General features: G+C 36.4%; 1 protein-coding gene across 9 annotated transcripts in view; it reads right to left on the bottom strand.

The window, feature by feature from the left end:
• The window catches only part of LOC149572917 (Ubiquitin-like superfamily protein), a 227,257-nt gene that overhangs the window by 64,394 nt on the left and 135,416 nt on the right, over positions 1 to 27,447 (bottom strand). For all 9 annotated transcript variants that reach the window (XM_089814031.1, XM_089814030.1, XM_089814027.1 and 6 more), the window contains one exon: positions 9,881 to 9,980. In XM_089814031.1, the coding sequence (XP_089670157.1) occupies positions 9,881 to 9,980 (100 nt within the window). The remainder of the gene's footprint in view (positions 1 to 9,880; positions 9,981 to 27,447) is intronic.

A 27,447-nucleotide genomic window follows, 5' to 3' on the forward strand; every position in this document is an offset into this window, starting at 1 on the left:
GCATCTCAATGAGAAGATGTAATACTTGAAATACATGCTTATTATTTTTGCTTCCATGCAAACCCCTGTTTGGGCAGAAAATTTCAATGATTGCAAAGGCAGCTGGAACTACTCACGAATAAAGGATACTCACACCTAGGATTATCTAGGATGACCGAGTATGGTTTATATGAGAGGTGTAGATTGATAACCATGGAGTATTGCTGCAAGTAAAGGAGTTGAGTTGGAACATGATAAGCATTAAAAGAACTCAATAACTAAATCTATAACCGAGTCAGCTCATGGTGGGCAAAGGGTATGGTCTTGTTGTCAAGTCGAGTGATGGGTGATCGGGCACATAGTGTCCATATAAATCCTTGGCCAGGGTAGGTTTAGAGGCATATGATGTTGTTGTGACCACTAGAGGTCAGGATAGCTTGAAGTCGGAAGGATAGGTTGATGGAAGCAGTCCACAGCCTAGTCGTATGTGAAGTTGACACTCTAACACCAAGATGCTCAATGGCAGGATAAGTGGTGTTCCCGTGCCTTGTCCCATGCAAGGAGGGCGTTTCTTAGTTGAGATTGTGTGGGGATACTTAGGGTCTGTGGTTGGGAGGTTAAGCCTCTGACAATGCTTCTCCTCTCCACCTAATGCCAGAACTTGCTCAACATAGAACGGATCTGCATTCATGTCTCCCTCATTTATCGGGTATTTTACTTTTGTTATGTTTTTCAAGTTCAGTTGAGTTATGTTATAGCTAGTTGCTGATGTAATATTCCTTTTCAGTATTTCAGGCAGTTTGTCAAGTATTTAAATTAATCTTTCCTTCATTCTATTGGTAAGGGCATTGATTTAGAATTCAATTAATCTGTTATAACTGTTAACCCCTTTTGCATGTGAATATGAAAAGTAACTATGTTCAATGATTTACTAGTTGATAGTTAAGGCTAGGAAAAATAGTATGTTACATTGATAGTTTTACGCATAATCTATTCAATGCTCTTATTTGAAGCTTCAACTTGACCACTAGATTGATAGTTGTAAGGAGTAGAAAATCAATGTTGAATATGAAATTTCTCGAGGACTTGTTTTACCTCCTTATTCTTAAATGATGTACCATTTTCAGAGACAAGGGTGGAAGGCAACCGAAAACAAGAAATTATGTTTTTCAGAAGAAAGCTAAATATCATTTCAGCTGTACTGGACCTTAGCAAAACAACTTCAACCCACATTGTGACCTAATTATATGATAAAAATGCGTTCTTTAGGAGGGGGATATATCTTTCCAATAATATAGAGACCCCAAGTTTGCAATAGGTAAAGCAATTATGTGTGGATGTCATAATATTTGGAAGCGATGATGAAGCAAATGAGAAATTTGGATGTGAAATGAAGAAGGAATATCCGGTTACTATACACATTTTGACACTAATTGGGGGTGAGCAAAAAAGTGTTTTTGCTTATCCAGCATTGATGAGGTGAGCGAATGAGCTCTTATCAGAGCATTATAAAAGAGATTGAAGGCTCTAATGGAATATTGCCATTGATGTCAAAGGTTTGAAGAAGTTTGTCATTGATGATTATATGAATGTTAAAGATATTATGATCATGATGCAATAATTACTTCATCTATTCATTGTGCATTTGTAACATAAGATGAAACATCAGATATATGAATAGCTGAATGGAAGAAACAGGCGGAAATGTTTCTGAAGGAATTATAATGAAGATAACATAAACGATTGAATTCATATACATAAACAACTGAATATATATTTTAGTCAATAATTAAATTTATATGAATATATATAGAGAGAAACCGCATAAAATAATATATAGAGAGACCTCATAAAATAAATTGAGTCTCTGTTATAAGGTAAAGAATGTGGCAGAATGTTTTGACCATGCAGAGAGAACACATTCACAGAATAACCAATCAGAATAACCTATTTTGTAAGAGTATGAGCTTATATGGCAATTTATATAAATATGCACAGGGTATGAGAAGCAAGGTTGGAGCAGATAATAAGTGAATAAGTATGCATCTAAGACTTGGAGTTTTATCATGCTTGCCCAGTCAGGATGAATCAGTGATGAGTCACAACCATTCAATATATGTATGCAGCTCGATATTAAGGGTCATCTATTCATTTGAAAACAGAGATATCTGGAGTATGCAGCGTTCAAAATTATTGTCCCAACACTTAAACGTAAGCAAAAGTATTCACAGTAACCAAGTAACTTCAGAAACGATATCACAAGAGTCTTTAAAGAAACTGAAACTAGCGAACAGTTATATCACCCGATATCATGGATGGTTGAGGTATGTGGTGGCCTCTTGAAGGGCATATAAAATATAAATACTAAAAACTATACCCGCGCATGCAATAGATGGAAAACTATAGTAGATTTGATGTGTTTTCAGCAGTGATAACCATACAAAGAAACAAAACGACACTATAGAAGGCTATGAGACAAAATAAAGCAATGACCACAATAACTCACAGGTCAGCGGCTCATTCCAAGTCTCACATTAGCATTCGCAGGAGCAACAACTACTAACCAGATGCCCGATAATCAGAGATGCGGCAATAAACGTCAATCTAGCAGTGTTGTGAGTTGAGATTCAGATTTTAAAATGATAATTATCGCAGATCAGATAGTAAATGATGCTGTGAGTTGCCAAGTCAGCGTATGAGTTAAGGGTGCCACGTGAAACAGAAACTTCAGGATTGATTTTTAGATATGAATACCTCACTAAGGATGTGAACACCATTTTGTTTATACGGAGATAAGAAAATCACTATTGTACATGTCCGAAAACTATATTGATGAGACTTCAGTAGTCAAAAGCTTTCCAGGTCATCGCACTGAATATGAAATAAAATGCGGGTGAGATTCTACATGCAACCATAAAAAAATTGTGACCGTGATGCATATTATACAGAACAAAGACCAAGTCTAGACAATAGGGCAATGATAAAATAATCCACTCCTTAGACAGCGATAAAGGCATGAGCAAATAAATTCTGGATATCGGGTTACACAAGCAGAATGAATATAAATTATTGTTCAGATAATAAGTTATGCCCTATAAAGTCAAATCATTAACGGTGTAATTAAAATATGCAAGCATCATTTAATTAATTAAATCACTAATAATGCTAGTGTTATTTACTTTGGTTAAGAAATGAGATGACTCTTAAATTTGAAAGGTCACGTTTCTTAAATATATTAATTATAAATAAAGGATATTTTATTTGCCAAAGAGGTAAGTCAGAAGTTTGGAAGTGTGTGGAGGAATAAAAATAAGAAAAGTAGACTGTGTGCTAATAAGAAGGAAGCAGATGTGAAGTAAGTGAGTGGAGATTAAAGAATATCTTCAGATTGAATAAATCTGAAATATATATATCTGTGTGAGATAAAAAAAAAAATAGAGAAGATTGCAGTGAAAAAGGAGCAGACAAGAAGAATAAGACAGAAGAGTATGAAGAAGTAAGAGAATAAATAGAGTTATAAGAAATAATATATAATCAGATTGAAAATCTGATTTATCTATTTTATATATAGTTCAGAATGTGTTGGTTGATTAAAAGAAAATATTTTTGTGGCTGACTTGAAGTAGAAAAGACAATACAAGGAAGGAGATCTACAGACGTGAATATTAATTCAGATCAGAGATAAATATTAGTTTGAAGCAAAGAAGTTTTGCAATAAAAGTGTCCATCATCAGTTGAATAAGCAACACCATCAGGTGGCAAAAAGAGTTTTGTGTGCTGTGGGTTGGTGCTCATGAATACATGCAGAGGGAGTTGGAGATTCCTGTAGGTCAGAGCCTGCAAAGTGTGGGAGTTGGAGCTTTGGAGCCTCCAGTAGGTTGAAGCCTACAAAACATTGAAAGAACAAAGTTCCTATAGAAACATTTATTTGTCATGGTTTTCTCCCACATTGGGTTTCCATGTAAATCATTGTGTCATTGAGTTCATGTGCATAATTGTTTATTTCAGCATTTGAAGTTATTGTTTGGATAGAAGTTTTAAATTGCTGAATTTCTTATTGTTTACCGTACTGGTAAAGAAATCAACACAAACAGACAATGGAACAAAATAGCAAAATTATATTCGCATATGCCAAACATACACTATGCTTCATAATATCAGTAATAGTAGATGATTGATGATTTACAATGATCCCAGACGGGATATAAATACTACCGTTGAACCTTCCCGAAGGAGTACGTCGGCCACAACATTACATCCGTTACAAACTATTTACCCATCGGCTACAAAATACAAAACACCGACAACAATCAATCCGTCGGCTACAGAAACACCACCGGACCCATCCAGTCGGCTGACACTTATTATATTGATTCACCACCCCACACTCCCCCCCCTCTCAGTATAATCATGTGCTCTTCAGGGTCTCTTTAAGCATGCTGGAAATTATATGACGATCGGAGAATACTTCTTCAGGGGTTTGTAACAACAAAATCCTTCATGAATGACACTCTTTGTTGTTGAAAGACACTATTCAGAGGACTGATAAGGCAAACATAAGGTAATTCCATTTGAGATTGTTATTGCTTGCACTTGCCATTACTCACTTGTTAGAATAGTTTGATATAAGAAGTAGAAGTGGAGTTTGCTACTATCTTGCTTGAACCAAGTTTCTGGTGACATTTTTTTATTGTTTTGGAGGGAATACTATCTGTCGTACAGGTCAAAGATTACCCTGATTTTAGCAGCACTATTTGAGAAAGACTTGGAGAACTGTACATGTCTACAACACACTCAAACTTCTTGTTTCAGTCTGCAGCACATCAGCAATTAATCCACACCAATCTACAACATCAAGGGCAGGATCCTACTAGCTGTGGAAGAGCAGAAAGAGGGTGTTGTACTTATCTGTGGTGACATATAGGTCTGCCACAGCATTTATGGTAGACATTTCTTGCTGTCACGGTTTTAGTATTATTAAGCACTGTATATGTAATCAGATCTGAACATTCGTGAAATATAGTTGATTGGCATTGTCTTCAGCATTGAAATATAATTTAAATCTGCATATTGTTCAAGAAGCACATTATTTTCTCCCAAATCTGATTGTTATTGTCATCATTATTCTCGTTGATGCGATATAGTACTTCCTATGTTTGGATTGATGTGATATTCATTTATAACTGCAAAACAATTCCAAAAAAGTGTGGCAAAAAGTAGGTTAGTGGTATCAGAGAAGTGTATCCTAGCATCATGTTGGGTGCAAAATGGTTGTATAGTGATATGATGGATTGGAGTATGCAACTATTCACTTATGATTATACTTTATGCCGAAACAGGACAGGGTTAGAAGGACAAGAGCATCCAGAAAAAAACAAGATTACAAGTGAGGAGAACACAAGACATACAGGTGAATATGTCACAAGGAATATCGGTGTAAGAAGGGATTTAGGTAAGGAGAGATTGTTCAATATGTTGGTGGCTTCAGCATAGGGGCAACGACAGGATGAACAAAGGGCACATGAATAGAATCAATGGATGGACATATTGATGCAGTTAATGGCTAGACAAATAGGCATTGATGTCATCAATGGCAAATGTAATGGAGGAAACAATGATGGGAATCAAGGATAGAATGGTGGTAATGATGGTGGACAAAATAGAGGTAATGAAGGGGGAAATATTGATGATGGTTTTAGACGTGTAGTGAGGCCAACAAGGACAGTGAGCTTGAGACCCCTAATACCAATCTTTCCACCTAGGGCTTGGTAAAACCTAAGAATGATCCTCAAATCATAGAGTTACAGGAACAATTTCGTTAGGATTAGGAGAATGGAGGTGAAGAATTGCAAGCAACCATAACTTTCAAGGAATACTTGGATGTTAGGCAAAAACATTTGCCTTGTATCATTTGCAGAGCACAACACAATGATTTGCAGAAAAAGGCAAGAAAGCTTTCATTACCCTCCTATGATGTTTCTTGGAAGACCACTACAAGAGCATGGGTAGAGCTATTGCTCTGTAGTTAAGGGAGAACCACTAGGGCACCCTATTGCAGAAGAGACCCGAGCTACAATTAAAGGTGAATCATTAACGGCACCCCATTATAGTGATAGTTAAGAGAGAATCGCGATAACGACACCATATTGTGCTATAACTGAGGGAGAACTGCTAAGGGAACCCTATCGTAGAAGTAGTTGAGGAGAACAACGGAGGTGATATAGGAGCATCCTTGGGCTATTGGCAATCTTGCATCACCCAAAAAGATTTTGTTGTTTTTTGTTTTATAGTTACTTGTCTGACAATTTGATTTGGCAAACACTTGTTTGTCTTTTCTAGATTTTGCGAGCTTGGCTTCATATTGTGGACATATCATGGATCATTATCCTAAGTGCGCATAATTTAATGTTACAACTAGCAAAAGTTATGCTTAATCTTCTCGAGTGCTCATTTCCTAAGTTGTTCTTCATATGATGCCTAGTATTTAGTTTGCCAAGGTTCTATATTTAAGAGCTAGCTTAAGCGCTCTTGGATCTCAGTAGTTGGTTAGCGTGTGGGCCTATACATGAGGCCACATAATGTTATCTCATCTATTATGTATCTAGTCATTAACTATTTGATGGTCAATCCTATATTGTAATGCATGTTTCCTATTATTGGAGATTGTGAACTCAAGACAACATGTATGTCGTGATGGCTATATATGTAATGTCGAAGAGTCTTAGTAGGTAGCTTGGAAGTAGTGATCAAGGGGATACTTGAAGGAAGCTCAAAAATAGCAAGTTTGGTCTGTAATCTAGAATGTAATTGACCCTAACCATGGAGACCTTACAAGCCGGCATGTTGCTAATCATTTTGTATGTGTGTTGTCTTATCAATCAATATTTAATATTGTATATGAAGATCTCTTGTTTATAAGTGTGTTATCTACAATTGCATCTTGCTATATTCTACTGTGTTGTATTTGTTGGGGGCTTGGTCATCTCCTTTGGAGGTTCACCTACCTTGTACTCATCAGATGGTATCAAAGCAGAAGGTTCTTTGATTTAGTTGGATCTTATCAAAGCTAAAGGATGTTTGATTTGGTTGGATCTTATCAAAGCTGAAGGTTGATCTTGTTGGTGACTTATCAAAGGGTGGTTGGATTTGAAAGTTGCTGATCTGATCTTGGCTAAGCTTGGAGAGCTTGTAAAGACTTGAAATCCTTGGTTGTGAGGTGGCAAATTGGAGTTTTGGCTTGCAATGCAGAGGAATTGTTCAAGTTTTGTTTGGAATCCTTTTACAAACTTGTTGATCCTTGTTGGTGGACAGATCTTCGAAGTTTGAGGCAGTTGCACCTTGTTGTAATTCAGTATGCCACCTAGAAGAATGAACCCTAGGAGGTTGGAGAATATGTTTAAAGAATTCAAGGCTGAGAAGAGGAATGAGATCTGAAATGTCTTGAATGACTTAAGGAATCATGGAACTAAAAAATAATATGTTGAAGTTGCTGAAGATCTTTAAGTACCTGAAGTAGAGATCCTTGCAGAAGAAGAGAGATCGTTGAAGCTATGGCACAAGTTGGTAAGTCATAGAATGGAAGTTTCAAATTATTTTGGTTCTTTCGATCTTAAGGATTTGATAGATTGGATTAATGAGCTTGAGGATTACTTTGAGCTTGAAAATATTGTAGATCCATAGAGAGTTAAGTTAGCACAAACTAAGTTAAAAGCTCATGCTGCCTTGTGGTGGAAAGAATTGCAGAAGGGTAGAGAAGATAAAGATGAATCTAAGTTTAGTAGATGGAAATCCATGGTTTCTAGATAGGAGGCTAAATTCATCCCTGAAGACTATGAACTTGAATTTTTTAAGAAATTGTAGAACTTGAAGCAAAAAGATGACTATGAAGAATTATACTGAAGAATTTTACAAAATACAAATTAGATTTGGCCATCATGAATCTTCTAAGGAAAAGGTTGCAAGGTATGTTAATAATTTGAAATTTAATGTTCAGGATGAATTGAGTATGTTGAAACTTAGTTCAGTTGTAAATTCTTATCGTTATGCATTGAAGGCTGAAGAAAAGTTAAGAAGAAAGCAAGGGAAACCTATAACTAAGGTTGATAAGGGTAAGCAAGTTAATAAGTTTGTTTTCAGAAGTACTTGTTTTAAATGTGGTAAGGATGGAAATTGAACTTTTGAGTGTCCTAATGTAAAGGTTGACAAACAGAACTTGGTAGTACAAGACGAGTAGAAAATGGAATCTTTTGATGTTCAATTGGCTTCACCAAAGGTTGGAAAATCTCTTTTGATGAGAAGAACCATGTTGGCTAAGCAAAATGTGGAACCAGTGCAAAGAAGAAACTTCTTTCGAGCTATTTGTAATTCTGGAGGTAAATGTTGTAAAGATATTATGGATAGAGGTAGTACTGATTATCTTGTTTCTAAAGAGATGGTTAGGAAGCTTAGTTTGTAAAGATCAACACATCCTACTTCTTATGGTATTAGCTGGTTTCAAGATGGTCATTGGGTACAGGTTAGAGAACAATGCTTGGTTAATTTCAGTATTGGATCTTTTAAGGATGAAGTTTTATGTGATGTAGTAGACATAAGTGCTTTTCATGTTTTACTTAGAAGACCTTGACAATTTGATAGAGAAGTTATACATGTTGCCGAAAGAATACTGTTACAGTTGAAAAGGATGGTAAGGAACTTGTTTTGATTTCTTTGAAGGACGAGGAAGTTGTCAAAGCAAAGAACCTAAGTGTTGTATTTGTTGGGGGCTTGGTCATCTCCTTTGGAGGTTCACTTGCTTTATATTGCATCAGGAGGGCACCCTGTTATAGTAGTAGTCAAGAGAGAACCCTACTATGCTGTGATTATGGGAGAACTGCTAGGGCACCCCACTACAAAGATGAAATTATATCTTTAGAGGCCTAGGACAAGATAAAGTCTCTCCTAAGGATTATAGATGCATGCTAAAAGGCTAGCCATAAGATTTCAAAGAGAAAAAATCATTACCAAAGATTATAAGGATTGTAGGGCACCCTACTATGCTGTGATTATGGGAGAACTGCTAGGGCAGCCCACTACAAAGATGAAATTATATCTTTAGAGGCCTAGGACAAGATAAAGTCTCTCCTAAGGATTATAGATGCATGCTCAAAGGCTAGCCATAAGATTTCAAAGAGATAAAATCATTACCAAAGATTATAAGGATTACTTCCTAGGATTTATCATGGGTTAAGGCAATGAACAATGAGGGAGTAGAAAGTGCTACAACAAATCAATGCTGAGAAATTGTTAAAATTATGAAGTTCTGATCATGAATTTAGTTTTACTCATTGTCAGTAACCTATCAATAGCATTAGCAACCCTTCATGGATTGCATTTATGACAAAAGAACTTCATGGATTATATATATCAGAACATCCTAATTTTGACCAGAACATATTATACATATTTTGACTGACTTCATGGGTTATATATATCCATATAATCAACTTATACATGAGGTTAGATTCGACCAACTAAACTTTGGTAATGCTAACGATAGATTGCTAATGCTAAGCAATCCATGAAGTCAAAATTATGAAGTTTTGATCATGAATTTTTTCATAAATGCACCGGATGCAATTTGCAACACAAAAATATACCTTCAAATTTATCAAAACCCTAAAACTTTTCCTAAGAGGCTATTCGAACCTTTGGAACACTTATTATTTCCAACACAAGAATCCTTTATCTCTAATTTTCCTCTACTACTCTTTTAAACATAAAGGTGTAACGAATAAGCATCCAACGGAGATCCAAACTTTAGAAATTATTACAGTTCCAACTATAGCACTAATACATTAACGAAGTCCCATTGACAAATGAAGTTATTGATTGCAAACAAAGACTTCTAAAAGAAGAGTTTAACCTGAGAATTATTCCTGATACCAAAATCTTGCAGCATTGTTTTGTCATCAATAAGGTTCTGGTTGGCATAGCTTAGGCAAAAATTTGACCAAACATGTCTCCTGTAAAGTTACAACAAATCAGCCACCATTGAACCAAAATAGAAAGGCACATACTACAATACATAATTCTTAAGTTTACATTTATACAAACATTTACAATCTGTTTTGTGCACAAACCAGTACCAATAGAAAGTTTGTTAGAACAATAAAACCATGAATAAATATGACAGAAATGACAATGCAACAAACAAACCAACATTTAGTTCATTTCTAGATTTGTTTAATATCTTCACCTTCACATGCCTGGAAATTGATAGCTAGTCGGAACATTCATTGGTTTTGTTTTAAGTTTTGAAAAATACACATAGTTACAAATCAGCGTAGATGTACATTTCTTTAGTTTTATATTACAAATGATTATGATGAACCACTTCACATGCATGACCACTAAGCCATCAACAATCCTGCACTGAGTGTGGTCATTAAGCTACACTCGAATCCTAGGATAATCTAGTTAGCCCCAAAGGGCCACTGAACCAGCCATGGTACGAACTGGTCCATGGTTCTAGTCCGACCCACAATGGGGTGGTTTAAACTAGGCCACACCTAGTTTGGACCCAAGTGGACCAGGCTGGAAAACATTGAACTACCAGCTAATTTGGTTCAGTGGATGGTCAAAGTCAGCAGCCAAGTTGATTTTTTTGTGATTATTTTTTGACATCCACTGTTAGGGTTAGAATATGTTCGCAAATAGAAATATAACTCCCGATGCCTTTGTACAATAATATAAGATATTTTTGGCCCCTTGATCCCACAAGGGGCGTTGCCTCTTGACCTTGTTTAAAAATTTGTGAGGAAGAAACACCGATAAAAGTGGGGAAAAATTAACCTCTGAGTCTGATTAGGTTATATCTTACATCCACAACCCTAGAAAGTGGATTCTAAAGGATTATGTTGGCTTCCATTTCTTAACTTGCACTTGATGAATTTGAAGATTTGACACCAATAATGTTATAGGTGCAGCTGATCCCATTGGTTTTAGTCTATTTGTGAGTCAGCTGATGCCAATGTAAAAGCAAATGATGAAGAAGATGGTGATGATGAAGAATATTAATAAAATTTTAATTTATTAGCAAAACTTGAAACAATGATAACTGAACTTAACATTTAATTTTTTGAATCTTTGATGTTGAACTTGAGTGTATGTCAATATGATGCTATGATGGTATGATCATGACTTATGACACTATGGTTACAAGTTTATGGTATTTGAATGTTTTTATGATACTATGTGACATTCTAATCTTAACTCATGCTTCTAGACTTCATAAATATGTGCATTGTATAGTCTATGTACAGAACACAAACATGCCTACTGTTGTACAGTGTGCAAGGAGGCCGTATGGCTGGACTAGGAGGTTGTACAGTGGTGTATGAAGGTCGTACGGCTGAATTGGGAGGCCGTACGGTAGACAAAAACCAATCCGTACAATGAAGGATGGATAATATGGATGGACGGAGGGTTGAGGGGTCGTACGATCAAGGAGTGATACAATCTTGTTCATACAGAAAACACAATAGATCTTATAAAATCCACACAATAATAGAGACTTGAATGCGAATAATAATTGCCGAAAGATGTTGCTCCGATTTGCCAAATTCGAGCGAAGTATTACAAGAGATGGAATAGAGTGAGGGTTGAATCCCACTGAAACCGTAAGAGCCAAATAGGGAAGATCTTTCACTTCCGAAATGGTGAACAACAGAGAATCCCAACAGGAATTCGCAGTATAGAGAAAATAATCCAAATTGCATGATTAAAGACTACCTACAAGCTGTGCTTAAATACCCGTTGGGAAACTTTCCGAGGGTGTACAAAGATAAACAACGATGACACAAACTACAAAAAAAAAAAAATGGGTCTGAGATACATTAAATCAATCAGCTCGTTACAATAGTTTGATAAATGATTTCTTTTATAACGGAAAAATTATAGTCCTCCCATCACAAATTTTGCTTGTCCTCAAGCAAATGCAATGCTGGGTGCTGGAGAATGTGCTCACCCTCCCATGTCGCATCGTCCAATGGCAAGTGTTTCCAACGCACCAAATATTCCTTCACAGTGCGGTTTCGCAGAGTCTTCTCACAAACTTCAATGATCTCGGCTAGTTCCAATATGAGCTTTCCTTCTTCATTGAGTGGTTGGAGGTCTGTGGCTACCGTGACATTTTTCCCTACGGCCTTCTTCAGGCATGAAACATGAAAGATGTTATGAATATGGCTTCCCTCCAGAAGTTCCATCTCGTAAGTGACTTCACTAATGCGACGGATGATGCGATAGGGTCCATAAAAACGTGGCTTCAATTTTTATTTTCCCTTCTTCAATGAAGACTGTCAATATGGCTGGAGCCTGAGATAAACCAAGTCTCCTACTTCGAAACTCCTCTCCATTTGGTGTCTGTCGGAATACATCTTTAGTTGATTCTGTGCCCGTTGCAAGTTTTCCTTCAGGTGTCGTAGGATGTCTTGTCCCTCCTGAAGCTAATCCTTCGCCCTCAATGCGAGGTTGTCTCCCAATACTGTGTCGATGAAGGATAGGGGTTTGTACTCGTACAAAGTTTTGAATGGTGCAATGGAGATGGATATGTGATATGTGGTATTGTAGCAATATTCTTCCAAGTGTATCCACTTGACCCACGCCCGTTGTTGTGCCGAGACATAGTTTCAAAGGTAACCTTAGAGCCACTTGTTCACAATCTCCGTTTGCTCGTCTATCTGAGGGTGGTAACTAGTACTTGGTGACAATTCTGTCCCTGCCAATTGAAACAGTTCTGTCTAGAAGATATTGATGAACCACCCGTCCCGATCACTGACAATGTTTCAGGGTAACCCATGCAAATGAAAGACTTCTCTAAAGAACAGTTCGGCAACTTGTGCGGCCTGAAAATCTGAGGGGATAGCGAAGAAATGTGCCTACTCTGTCAATTTGTCAACCACCACGAAAATACAATCCTTTTCGTTCACCTTGGGAAGCCTTGTTATGAAATCCATCGAGATACTTTCCCACTTATGTTCTAGAATTGGCAGAAGTTGTAGCAACCTGACAGGTAGAGTATGTTCGGATTTGTTCTGTTGGCAAACTACACTCTCCCTTACATACTGCAACACGTCCCCTTTGATTCCTTTCCATGAAAACCTCTCCCGGAGACTTCTGTAAGTTTTGAGGAAACCCAAATGTCCTACCAAGGGTGAGTCGTGTACTTCCTTCAAGATTTTCTGCTTTAATTTGGATATTGGCACCAAAAATATCCGATTCTTACAGTAGATAACGTCATCCACTACTCTGTATTGATCATCCAGGGTGTTGTCATCCATTAGCTCATAGGCAAATGTGTTTTTGGAGTATTCTACTAACAAATGTGTCTTCCAATCAGCTGAAATATGGTTTAGTGAGTAGATGGAAGGTTTCCTGGACAAGGCATCTATAACCACATTGTTCTTCCCTTTCACATATTCAATGTCAAAATCAAAAGCCTAAACCTTGCTTACCCTTTTTTGTTGCCTTTCGTTCAAGTCCCATTTCTCCAGAAAATATCTCAAACTGTTGTGATCCGTACGGATGACAAACTTGGCACCCACCAGATACTGCCGAAACTTGGTTAGTGCATGTACAATGGCCAACATTTCTTTGTCATAGATGGAATATAAGTGTTCCGTTTGTGTAAGCTTCCTGCTCTCATAAGCTATGGGGTGTCTATCCTACATTAGTACCATGCCAATGCCTTCTTTGGATGCATCACACTCCACAATGAACGGTCGAGTGAAATCAAATAATGCAAGTATGGGACAAGTGCTCATTGCCTCTTTCAATTTATCAAAAGTGAGTTGTGCCTTTTCGTTCCACTGGAAAGACCCCTTCTTTGTTAGATCTGTTAAGAGGGCGCTGAGCTGAGAGAAACCCTTCACGAACCTCCGGTAATAACTGCACAGTTTGAAAAATCCTCGCAAATCCGTGAGTGATTTTGGGGGAGGCCAATCAAGGATAGCCTGAATCTTCTCCTGGTGCACTTGAACTCCATATTTACTAACATGCGCCAGGTACAATATTTCTGTCATACCGAAATCACACTTGGATTGTTTGGCGAACAAGGACTGCTCCTCCATGATACTTAGAACTTCATTTAGATGCTTTAGGTGCTCTCCCCATGTCTTGCTATAAATAAGATCATCAAAAAATACTATTAAGTACTTACGCAATTGTTTGTTGAAGATGCGATTCATACATGACTGGAATGTAGTAGGTGCATTTGTCAATCCGAATGGCATGACCAGAAACTCATAATGTCCATAGTGACAATGGAAGCCCGTCTTTTGTACATCTTCCTCCCTCATGCGGATCTAATGGTATCCGGAACGAAGATCTATTTTCAAAAAATAGACTACGCCATGCAATTCATCCAGCAACTCATCTATCCTTGGAATGGGATATCTATTCTTTATTGTTTTTTATTCAAGGCATGATAGTCCACACACATGTGCATAGTTCCGTCTTCCTTTTTGACCAACACCACCAATGACGTGAAAGGGCTAGAACTGGAACGGATCCATCCTTTCTCTAGCAATTCCTGAATCATCTTTTTGATCTCATCTTTGAATTTCTTGGGATGGCAGTACGGTGTAGTTATGACCGGCTTGGTTCCTGCTTCCAACTCGATAGTATGTTCAAACCCTCAATGAGGTGGTATGCCAAGAAGAATGTCAATGAAAACTTTATCATGTTTACTCAAAATATCCTGGAGTTCATCATCCTGTGGAGATGTCCATTGTCCTTTTATAGGTTCTGTCGAGATTAAACAATGTGCAGCCCACGCAATGTCATTACGCCGAAAAATTGCCTCCATCTGATGCGCTAAAACTTCCTTCGAACCCTCATTTGCCATTCCGCGGAGAACAACCTTCTTTCCATCGACAATAAAAGTGAAACCCATCCGTTTGAAGCTTTGAGTGCATTCATCAAGTGTTTCCATCCACTGTATGCCCAAAATAACGTCCATGTCATCAAGGTCCACTATGAAGAAATCCTCGGTCACTATGTGATTCACCATTGTGATACTTATCTGAGGAACAAGGCGTGTGCAGGGCAGAAGAGTCCCTCCGACAACTTTGACCTGAAATCTTGGGCGTCTCCATAGGTAGACCCCTTCGCTTCACCAAAGATGAGTTTATGAAATTTAGAGTAGCTCCGCTATCCAACATCATCGTAACCCGTTGTCCTTGGAGGGTTCCCCGTACACGAAAAACTGTGCACCTCAAGCTACTGGCTAGGGCAATGGTTCCTCCGCGTCGTACCAAAGCTGCAATTCTTTCCATATGGTTTAAACTAACCATGTTGGTGTCCTCACGAGGTTGGTTGTCTTCGGCAGGCATTTCTTCCTGTTCGTCCTCATCATCAGACACGACTTCAATGTAATGGGTCTTCCCTTTTCCGAGGCATTTGTGGCCAGGCTCCCAAGGTCCCTTGCAATTGAAACATAGTTTCTTCCTTCGGAGTTCCTGTCTGGTAGCTTCTTCCAACAAAGGGTTCCTGGGTGAAGGTTTATTTTCCCTCGAAAACACTGACGGTTTGGCATGTGAGTAACTTCGAGAGGATGACACGGATGACAATGCCATACTCCATGCCTTAATGATAGCCTCCGACAGGGTGGCAGGGTTGAACCCCTTTACCTAACCTTTCAGAGGTTTTGTCGGTTCATCCATGAAGAGTACTACCCGTCTTCTTTCGAAAATGTCCATGATCAAAACAACGAGCTTCTAAAATTTTGCAATGTACTGATCGACCGATCCAATTTGCCTTAGTTGTGCCAAATCTTTGAAATTGAGTTCCGGATCTTTACCATCAAATTGATCTATCAATCTCTTAGTGAATTTTGCATAAGTATTTATCTGATCATGCCCCAGTGTGATAGTGTTGTAATGCCACCATTCATGCGCGACTCACTCCAGGTGCAATGCCGCAAATTTGATTGCTTCTTCCTCTGACATAGGATTCAATTGGAAGTAAGTATTGGCCTTCATTACCCATGCTTGCGCAGATATGGATCTGGATCTGTCAAATGGAGACAAATTTACTTTACTCAACTTTCTTCTGAGATCATCGTTAAAATATCCTCTGTTTCTGCCTCCCGAATATCTCATTCTCAGATCCGCGTAATCTTTGTCGGATATATCTTCCTCAAAATTTGCATTCTTCCAGTCTTCTCTCAATTGTTCTTGCATCTCTTCAAAGGTTGGTTGTTTCCCTTCGTGTTGTGCCTCTGTCCGTGAAGGAAAAGTCGGCATGGAAGGTTGAGAGTGTGCTAGATGAGGGTTTGATTTACTTGACACTGAGTTCGCGCTGTGACCATTTTGTTCTCCAAATATTTTATTGTCCACCAACTTCTTGAGAGTCTCTTCCATGAGTCGCTGTGTATCAGTGATCTGTGCCTAGTTCCTGGCAAGTTCCCTTAGTAGTGCCACAAGTTCGGCAGCTATTAGTTCCGGTTCAGCAGTCATTCAATCAACGAAATGTGTCCTTCTCTTCCGGCTATAACCTCTCATTCACTGTCCACGCACTGGCAGGATCGAAGAGCTCTCATAGCACTGTAATGCTCCAATGTCCTCTAACCCTTAGTAACAGGAGCGTATGCTTGAAGCATGTTCGAATCCGATTTACCATGTGCCACAAGGAAGGCCGTAAGGTAGTTAGGAGTCCATAAGGTATGTGGAAATGACCAAACTGGGCATACACTGGAGGTAACTGGGCTGTATGGTAGGCAGAAGGGATGTACAACGGCAATGAGGGTCCGTACAGTGATAATGAGGGTCGTACGGTGACTGTGAGGGTTGTATGGTTGGGTAAAGACAATCTATGTACGGCACACAAACATGCTTGCTGCTATACAGTGTGCAAGGAGGTCGTACGGCTGGACTAAAAGGACGTATAGTGGTGTATGAAGGTCATATGGCTGAACTAGGAGGCCGTACAATAGACAGAAACCAAGTCATACAATGAAGGATGGATAATATGCATGGATGAAGGGTTGAGGGGCTATACGGTCAAGGAGTGATCAATATGGAAAATGACAAGAGGCCACATGATTATGTGCTCGAGCCCAATACGGGATACAATCTTGTTCATACACAAAACACAATAGATCTTGATAAAATACACACAATAATAGAGACTTGAATGCGAATAATAATTGCCAAAAGATGCTGCTCCGATTTGCCAGATTTGAGCGAAGTATTACAAGAGATGGAATAGGGTGATGGTTGGATCCCATTGAAACCGCAAGAGCCAAATAGGGAAGATCTTTCACTTCTGAAATGGTGAACAACAAAGAATCCCAACAGGAATTCCGCAGTACAGAGAAAATAATCCAAATTGCATGATTAAAGACTACCTACAAGCCGTGCTTAAATACCTGTCAGGAAACTTTCCAAGGGTGTACAAAGATAGCCGATGGCGACACACACTACGGGAAAGAAAAAAGAGGGTCTGAGATACATTAAATCAATCGGCCCGTTACAATAGCTTGATAAATGATTTATTTTATAACAGGAACATTACAAAGTTCCTTTGGAAACTTTTATCAACAAAGCATTATAAATATGAACTCATTTCATTGGAAAAAGCACACTTGGATTTTTATTTGCTTTTGTTTCCTTTTTGGCCTTTTTTGAGGTTTTGAATTTTGATGTCCTTACTGAAGTTTAAGGGTCTGAATTCTAAGTTGTTCCATTGGATCTACAACTGAAGTATTGTAGATTCAAATTTGAGATTTTGTACTGAGTTGCAATGGCAATGTGTCGAGGTATAAAATTAGCCATCTCTCACACTGTGTTTTCCTGTGGTTAAGGAGAGGTCTATTGTTAAAGGTTGTGATCACTCCATTTCCATTGCTGAGGTATAGTGGACTTGGTATCTGAATTTCTAATATTGATGTGGTGTCCATTGCTGTTTTTTCACTGTTGCTTGGAAGTGATTGTTGTGATTGGGTTATATTTGATCTCAGATGCTCATCTTGGAGTTTATTAGGTGAGAATTGCTACAGCCCCTTACTATGTTTGCTGTGATTAGAGGACTCTCCACTTATTGCAGAATTGAATCGATTAATTCATCTTGGCATTTAGTATTGGAAACCCCACCCAATTTTGGTTTATCGCTGCAATCTGGGCATTTTTCCATAAGGCAATATGATATAGTTTGTTGCTGTTGGGCAATAATTTTCCTAGAACAACTGTGATCTGCCCTCTCCTGTTATTACCATTTTTTGGGGTCTAGCATTATCTAATTTGTCGTGTAAGACAAGGAAGATTGGGACTGCTGCTAATCACTAGGAGGACAGGTTCATATCTGCTTTCAAATGCCACATTAATATTGCAGCACCAGTAGATGAAACAATTGAATATATACATATAGATACGGTAAGGGTTTCAATGTGATAACTCTATTAGTTACATTAAAAGTACTGATTTTTCTATTCCAAGATTCAAATCTGTTACCTTGGCATAAGCTTTCTTGCAATCTGATTTGGTTAAATATAATGGTCTTGAATTGTGAAGGTTATTAGTTTCAGCATAGATAAGTTTGAATCAGTGTAATGAGACTCAGCGAGTCTGACCAGGACTCTGCAAGTCCGAGCTAGAGTCGCCCTTTTCGAGGCAATTTGCCTCTGGACTCGAACTCGACCGAGTCCTAGTAGAGTCCACTCAGGCTCGTTGAGTCCCGAGCCCAAGACTCGCTGGCAGCCAAAACATGAAAAGTGAAAAAAATAAAAAATCATTAATTTAAGTTGCATTTTTTCAATTGTTATATCATTTATTTGACCTAAAAAGGTCATTCCACCATTTTCTTGTGCTTGTGATAGCGAGGAAAGAGTTAGAGAAGAATATTGGGGTTTTGAGAGAAAAATCAGCAAACCGGTTAGCTCTCCCATATCGATTGCTAATGGTTTGTGCAACTTTGTAGCTTGCACTTAAGCATTGAGAGAAGCTTAAGGAAGCATTTGGAGGAGGCTTCTACAAACTTTCATTTCCATTGTTTGACTTTGTGCAAATTTGAAGAGGTAAGCAACAAGTTGCATTTCTTTGTGTTGTTTTGTAATATGTTTTAAACTTTTACATTCATATTTTTTAGTTCTCATTTTGTTTAAAATTTTTTAGTCTCCACTTTTACTATCTATTATTTAGACTCTAGATTTATTCTAATTTATGTTAATGACAAAGTAAGAAGGCCCTAAAGCTTTAAAATCTGATTTGATGCTAACTTTTTCCTATTTATAATATATTCATAGTGCAAGAGGCTAACAGCAAACACATTGAAATTTGACATAATGGCTCAGAGTGAGGGAAGTGGAACTAGGCCTGCATTTAACCCTGATGCAGACTCAAGTGCAATAGCAAGGGATAGGGCTTGGAAACATGCCATCCCGAAGCACAAAAAGGGGGTTGTTACATATTGGTACTGCGGTGTAGTATATAATGGGAGAGGAATAAATAGATTGAAGCATCACCTAGCACATATACCTAGGCGTGATGCTAAAAAATGCAGAAATGTACCCCAAGATGTTATACAAGACATGCTAACTCTTCTAGAGGAAAAAATGGAGAAAAAAGAATTGAAATAGAAGCAACAAGAAGAAATGACACAACTAGCCCAACAGGGATCTTCTAGTTTTAGCTCTCCATTATCCCCTACTCCATCTATGAAAGACACTACTTCTACGAGCTTGATCATTGGGCATTGCGTTCGTAAGCAAAGATCGACACTTGATTCCATGTTTGTTCCATGCACGGTTCCAAGTACACAACTATCGCTTGAGAGCATGGGTTGGAACAAGAAGAAGCATGATTATGCAAAATTGGCACTTGGAGACTTCTTCATTTATAACAACATTTCATTCAATGCAGCAAGGTACTTATTTATTTAAATTTAAATTTATGTCTTCTCTTGCTTTTAAAGTTTCAATTTTCAACTTTCAAGAGATAATAATATACTTATTTTGTTTATTTTAATTTGTATTTTGTTTTCAAATTTATTTATAATATACTAATTTGTTTAACTTTATTTTATTTTATTTGTTTTAGGTCCCCTTATTGGCAAATTGGAATCGATGTTGTTGCTGTTTGTGGTCTGGGATTCATAGCCTCTAGTGTTGACGAGCTAGGAGGCCCTATTTTAAACCAAAGGGTGGCTGATGTAGAAGGTGCAATCAAAGAGCAGCATAAGGTGTGGAAGACGAAGGGTTGCACCGTCATGATTGATGGTTGGACGGATAGAAGGAGAACACTCCTCAACTTTCTTGTCTCCTCATCAGGTAATTGTACTTAGAGTCTTAGACATTAAAAATTTAGAAGTAGAACTTGTACTTAAGTGATTAAGTTTATAAATTATGATTCATCATTAATCATTATACTAATTTGTTTCTTTTTCTTCAAGTGCCACATTTTTTTTTAAATCAATTGACGCCTTAGAAAAAACAAAGAATGTTGAATATGTTTGTGAGGTAATGGATGAAGTGATAAAGGATGTGGGTGAGGAGAATGTGTTACAAATAGTTACAAATAATGTAGCAAATTAAGTTGTTGTAGGAAAGCTTCTTATGGAGAGACACCCTTACATATTTTGGACCCCTTGTGTTGCTCATTGCATTGACCTCATGTTAGAGGATCTTGGTAAACTCCCTTGGATAAAAACAATTATAAAGCAAGGAAGGAGTGTATGCAAATTCATATATAATCATACATGGGTCCTCAATCTCATGAGCAAACACAATGAGCAAAAAGAGTTGTCTCGTTTAGAGGTCACTAGATTTGCAACCAATTTTCTCACATTGAAATCTTTGCTTGATTCAAAAGGAGGTTTGAGACGCATGTTTGTTAGTGAGGAGTGGATTACATCATCATATGCAAAGACCACTAGAGGGATTGATGCAGCTGATAACGTTTTTGATGAAGCTTCTTTTTGGACACCAATTGCTGATATTATGACAGTAATTTTCCTTTTTGTCCTCATTTCAACTTTATTTTTGTTTATGAAATTATGTTATAAATTATTGTTCATTTAAAAAAAAAAACTTAAAACTGATTATTTCTCTTCCAACTTTCATAATGATTGCAGTTTGTAAATCAGCTTCTTGTTCTCCTACAAACTATTGATGGAGAGAAGCCCTCAATGGGCTACATTTATGAGGGCATGGATAGGGTGAAAGAGGCCATTCACTCTTTTTTTACAGGGAATCGAGATAGGTATGGGCCTATATGAGATGTCATTGATAGACGTTGGCACAATCTACTTCATAGGCCTATACATGCAGCGACGTACTTCCTTAATCCAGCATACCAATTCAGCCCACATTTCAAGGGTGATGATGAGGTGTGGAGTGGCCTCTACGATGCTATAGAAAGAATGTCACCTGATTCAAGAGTTCGAACAATTGTAGTCCATGAGGTTGAGTTGTTTAAGAAAGCTCAAGGGGACTTATTTGCATGTGAGTTGTACAAGAAAAATAGGACAGAATTGATGCCTGGTAAAAATCTTTGATTCTACATCCTAATTTCTAATTCTATTACCATTTTAATTTGATAAATTCAAAGTTATTGATATGATTTAAAATTTTCTTTTTTCAGATGCATGGTGGGAGATATTTGGCACAAAGGTGCCAGATTTACAGAGGATTGTGATTCACATCTTGAGCCAGCCATCTAGTGCATCAAAATGCGAACATAATTGGAGTCTAGTTAAGCACATACACTTGAAAAAGCACAATAGGTTGGCAGTGAAAAAATTAAGTGATTTTGTCTTTGTTCACTACAACCTTTGCCTTCGCCATAGACAAATCCTTGGCACCGATACATCACCGATTGTATTAGAGAATGTTGATCCTCATGCAAAGTGGAACATAGAGATGGCTGATCCTGTTTTCAATGATGAAGATGTGGAGTGGATAGATCAGGTGGATCGAGAGGCTGAGGCAATAGCAATGGCAATTGAGGAGGCTAGAGCGCGAGGAGACAGAGTGCAGGACCCTGAGGCTAGGAGTGATGGATCTGAGTCTGATGACGAGGATTATGTGGGTGAGGATAGTAATGTCTCCAATAGAACATCTTTGAAATATTAGGAAAATAGCTTTAGTTCATCATACAAAATCTTCTATGTAATGGAGAGTTTAGGTGATATCACCATCTGAGGTTGTTTGGAATAATTAATGATGATGCCTCCAATATGATTCTCTATGGAATTCCTATGTATGACTTAATATAGAAAATTGTAAAGGATGGGTTGGTGTTGTTTCCAAAATTAGACTTAATTAAATGGTAATCATCGGTGTTGTCTCTCCTGTCTTATACAATCAACTATGCAATATTAGATCATAATCTAATCGTTCCTTATAATTTGTAGTATTCCCTCATAGCAAGAATGTTAAATGTTGATAAATATGCTTAGTTAGGGGTTGCCTAGTAGGACCAACTCCAACGATAAACCTTCTATATTACTACACAGAGATTCCAATCTTATATCGTATCTTATGAAGTTCCTTAGTATGTTTGGTATTAATCTCAGAGTTTCTAATCAAAGATTCCCAGATGGTAATCTTCTTATCCAATCTTCCTCCCCCTTCCCTTCATTCGAAGAATCATCTATTAATATCTTAATAACATTGTGTCTTTTATGTGTCTGTGACTTTTCATTTGTTTTAATAACTGTATCATTAATTTGCTAAAGCATTCTTTAATGGTGGTAGAGATAACGATGATGTTGGAAATCGTGAGGATAAAATCAACGAGCTTATTATGAGGATGAATTAACAACTTGTTAACATTGTCTTGTTCGATCTTATATTTAATCTTTATGTTGTTTATTTTTAGACATTTGAAGCAACTAAATGTTTCATAGTTGGCTGCATAATTTTAATTGTTCATAGCCTTTTAAGTCACTTGTCAAATTTCCAAGAACAAGAGGCAATTTTGTCTATTTGCTTTAAAAAATAGCAATTGTGTAGTGTAGACTTAATGGTGTTAATTACCACATGCTCCACCATTTTGTCGAGTTTACTCTGCAACATATTGCAAATAATTTCTGTAATCTTGCATTGTATTTCATTTTGATATGATCTGTCATTAATATTATTATTATTGTATATGTCACAATGGCATTCCATTTTGATACAGAATATTTCATTTTCATATGATCTATTTCATTAATATTATTGTGAAATATCTAGTAGTAGGACATTGTATCAAATATGATTTGGTAATAAGATATTATTATATTATTTTTACTAGTTCATTTATTAATTCAGTTTAATTATATTATTGTTATACATTTCAGATATATATTTCATACCAATATTTGGAATCTATCATGATTAAAAATATTATTATTATTAAAATTGTAATTATCTATATTTTATTATAATATCAATTAGGATTCTATTTTTTTTTAAATTATTATTATAATAATTATTATTATTATTATTATGATAATGTTTTATTTTGTATAATAGATCAATGATAAATTATTTTGGATATGTATTTATACTATTCATTAGAAAAATTATTATTTATTTAATAGGATATTATGATTTTATTTTGATTTGTTCAATATTTTTGATCATTAACTACAAGTCTACAACTATGGGACACCAAATCTCCATATAAGATTTATATTGTCATTTATTAAATATATTATTTTGTTGATACTATTAATAATAACAATATATTCAATTTAATAATTAGCTATATTATAATTAGTGTAATTTAGTTATTATTTTTATTTTTTTTATAATTATTATTATCATTATTATATATTTAATTATTATTATTATTTCTTTCTTTCTTTATTTAATGTTTTATCAATTGATATAATACTATATCCATTTGATATAGGATAACAATAAATGACATATATTTAATATTTGTTTAGTTTACTTTATCAATGCAATCATAATTATAAATTATATTTATTGATTTATTTATCTTATATTAACTTTATTATTATAAAAATTGATCTTGAAAATGGGGACATTACAAGGATGAGGATGATGATGAGGATGAGGATAAGGATGAGGATGAGGTTCAGTCTCAGCCTCAGACACAGGGAGAGAGGATGGCTCTACAGTCTTCCATGACTCATCTTAGGCGCACTTGTAGGAGGACATAGACAACTATGAGCCTTAGTTTTCTAGTTGTTATTTTGATATATGTTTTGAACTTTTGATACCATGGATTTCGTAATCCATGAATATTGTAGACATTTGAGTCTTTGACATTGGAGTGACCCTATGTTTATTACTTTAAGTTTATACTTTATAGTTTATAACTTTATATTGTGCTATTCAGTTTTTTTCCTTCAGAAATTCACTTTTATACTTACGTGGTCTATGCAAAATTGTGTATGTACATTAAGTAGCTTTTATTTATCTCAATTATTGTGTATTTGATGTTAATTGACTGAAAGATGCATGAAACAATCTTAAAATCTTTTAAAATCTTTGAATTTCATGGGTTTTTCAATTCTCTGAGTCCGAGTCCGAGTTGGATTTTGACTTTCCGAGTCAGAGGCGAGTCTGAGTCCCGTAACTATGGTTTGAATGTTATTCTATCCTTTGGCATTGTATATTTTCTCAGAGAAAAGTTCAAAGTTATACATACGTCAATTAAAAAAAAAAAAACACACAAAGAATATTATCAGTATTTTGCCAATTCTGTTAAGAGTCAATTCAATGTTTTTACAAGGGTTTAATTGGCTACATCTCCTTAATGTGATTATTTGTGACTGGGAGATTGGAATTATATTTTTGAGAAATAATTTAATGTCTTCCAATACTGTATTGCTGTTCCTTGGAAAGCTGATTTTCTGAGATTTCGAGTTGTGGAAAAAAATATCAAATCTATACGTATGAATTCTGGGTGAAGAGATTGGCAAATCAATAAAGGGTAGCAACACCTTCAGGCAGCAATTTGTGTATTGGAGCTGAGGACGACATATCTAGAAGCTGCGATTTGTTTGTGACTGGAAAATCTGCACTGCAGGGTCGACTATCAACTTCCTATAGCTCTGTGATTTCTTTACATGCCTGCAATCACTTCTCTATAGGGTGTGTTGACTGTTCAAGCCTGTTCATTCATGTGGCAAGCCTGTGAATTTTTTTTTTGTGACTTGCGATTAGAATTTATGGGCCTTCCATTGCAATCTGGGAAACCTATAATACCCTACAAAGGTTGACGTTGCATAAGGAGTGGCTTGTGAACTATTATGTGGATTGTGTAAAGGTTGCAAACTCATTGAAAGCCCCTGCAAATTAAATCTGGAAGTTTACACGCAGCGTTTCAATATTGGAGTTGTAAATTCCTGCCAATCAACATAGAAGTTCCTTGCTTGTCATTTAGAGTTGTATTGAATTTTATTTCAAGTGCTATATTCCTTTCATCTATTCCACGTACAAGTAAATCAAATGTTTATGGTTGGAATTTTTGAATGACTCACTTAGTGATCATACTTAACAATAATAAAAGCAATCCTATAGTATAAAAAGAATTGTTAACTGTAATAACAAAATGAGAAGACACTCATGCTAATGGTTTCTAAGAGCTTTGATACCACTGTAATGAGCCCTGTTAGCTCTCAAACAATTTGTGCTAAAAATTTGATTTCTTTTTTTTGTTTTTGAGAGTTGGCAAATTTTGATACAACAATATAGTAGAAAAATTGAAGATATTGCAATAATAATTTCAACTCAAATATTTGGATATTACATAGGAAATATATAGCTGAAAATTCTAGATTTTAATATCAATTAAGATATTGAGTATTTTCACAGAATACCAACAACCCAGTTCATAAAATATCCCCTATTATCTAAATCAACAATAACCCTAAAAAATAGAAGTTACAATCCATTAACTTAGACATAAGACATGGCTTGAAACCCTCTGAAATTAAGACTAGCAATAGCAAAAGAATTCTTCAACAAACAAATGCAACTACAGATATGGAAAACATTGCTCCCAAAGTGCAAATAGAAAATAACAACTAACAGCAAATATAAACGAGTGCTCAACCAACTCCAAATTAACCAACACACAACTGCTTCTTAGCAACAGTAATAACAGTATGGGAAGACGCCAAAATCCAAATTTCAAACACCACAATATCTCCCAACCACAGTGTATACAACGATGGAGATAAAGAACAATTCTTTGAAAATTAGTTCACAATACCTCAACTATGATTTTTTTTCTATGAACTTCTTAGGAAAAAACCCTTATACTTCAGCAAGGTCATAAAATTTCAGAACTTCAAAAATGTCACAAAGACAACAAAAGAAAAATAATATTCAATTGAATGTTTTTCTCATCAAATGGGCTCATATTTATAATCTACAAATGGAACAAGTTTCCCAAATGAACTCCACTTAAGAAGCTTCCTCATCACAACATTAAAATATAATAAAGTGTCATTATAGTATAATTTATTAATTGCTTCTGTCTCCCAAAAATGTCCATCATAACATAATATTCTGAAACACAAGACCACTATTTCGTGTGCCCATGATTTAAAGCTTTTCAACCCAGTTTCCAACGAGCAATGGTACTAAGGTAACCAACATACAATACCAAAAAAAAATAGCAACCTTAGCATATTTAGGTGAATAATAATAATAATTGACCTGTCATGCAAAAACAACTAAAGAAGCATCATAATCAAAATTTGACAACACCAAAGTGATTTTGATGAAGAAAGATGATGAATGAACCTGACGGGGTGACTTACTATAAATAGGCACTCCCTCCAAGATTCTTGGAGCCCAAACTAGAAGCCTGAAATAAAAACTGAAAGCATCACTCAACTCTTCTAACTCAACCAAGCTCATCGGAACCAACATATTGACTTAGTATAAATAGTAAGTCCCTCAAATGGAGCGAAAACACACCATTAGGCTGCTAGAAAGCCTATAACCACACAACTGAAACCCTCAAATCACACTGTCAGCTCCTGAAGGTTGCGATGGTCGCAATGGTGAACCGACCAAGCCAACTATATGAACCTGCTAAAAATGGGGACATTGTAGCCCTCCCTCCCTAAGATTGTTTGTCCTCGAGCAATACCAGAACAAAATGAACATCACATCCACCTCCATCCCAAGGTTAGAACTGTGTACTATCCCTGCAGTGTACAACTAACTCCTATAGCACCAACACCCAAATAATTGATATGAATGACAGAGTCATCTGGAAACTGACTGTAAGTGCTAATGGCAGTAACAACTTATCAAAACTCAATCCAATTGAAATAACAACTCTGCCAACATTTGAGTCCCTATCAAACTGACACTCACACCGAACTGCACTTTGATGCAGAGGTAGGGATTCACATTTACAACCTTTTTCCAACCATTCAAACAAATGCAAACATTTTGCAATTTTAAGGATAGTTTAAGGATAGTTTCTCAAACTAGGGCATAATTTAAAATCCTCAATCAAT

This window comes from Cupressus sempervirens, chromosome 2 (genome assembly GCF_028749045.1).
Source record: "Cupressus sempervirens isolate cs-2001-9-10 chromosome 2, ASM2874904v1, whole genome shotgun sequence".
NCBI lineage: Eukaryota > Viridiplantae > Streptophyta > Pinopsida > Cupressales > Cupressaceae > Cupressus > Cupressus sempervirens.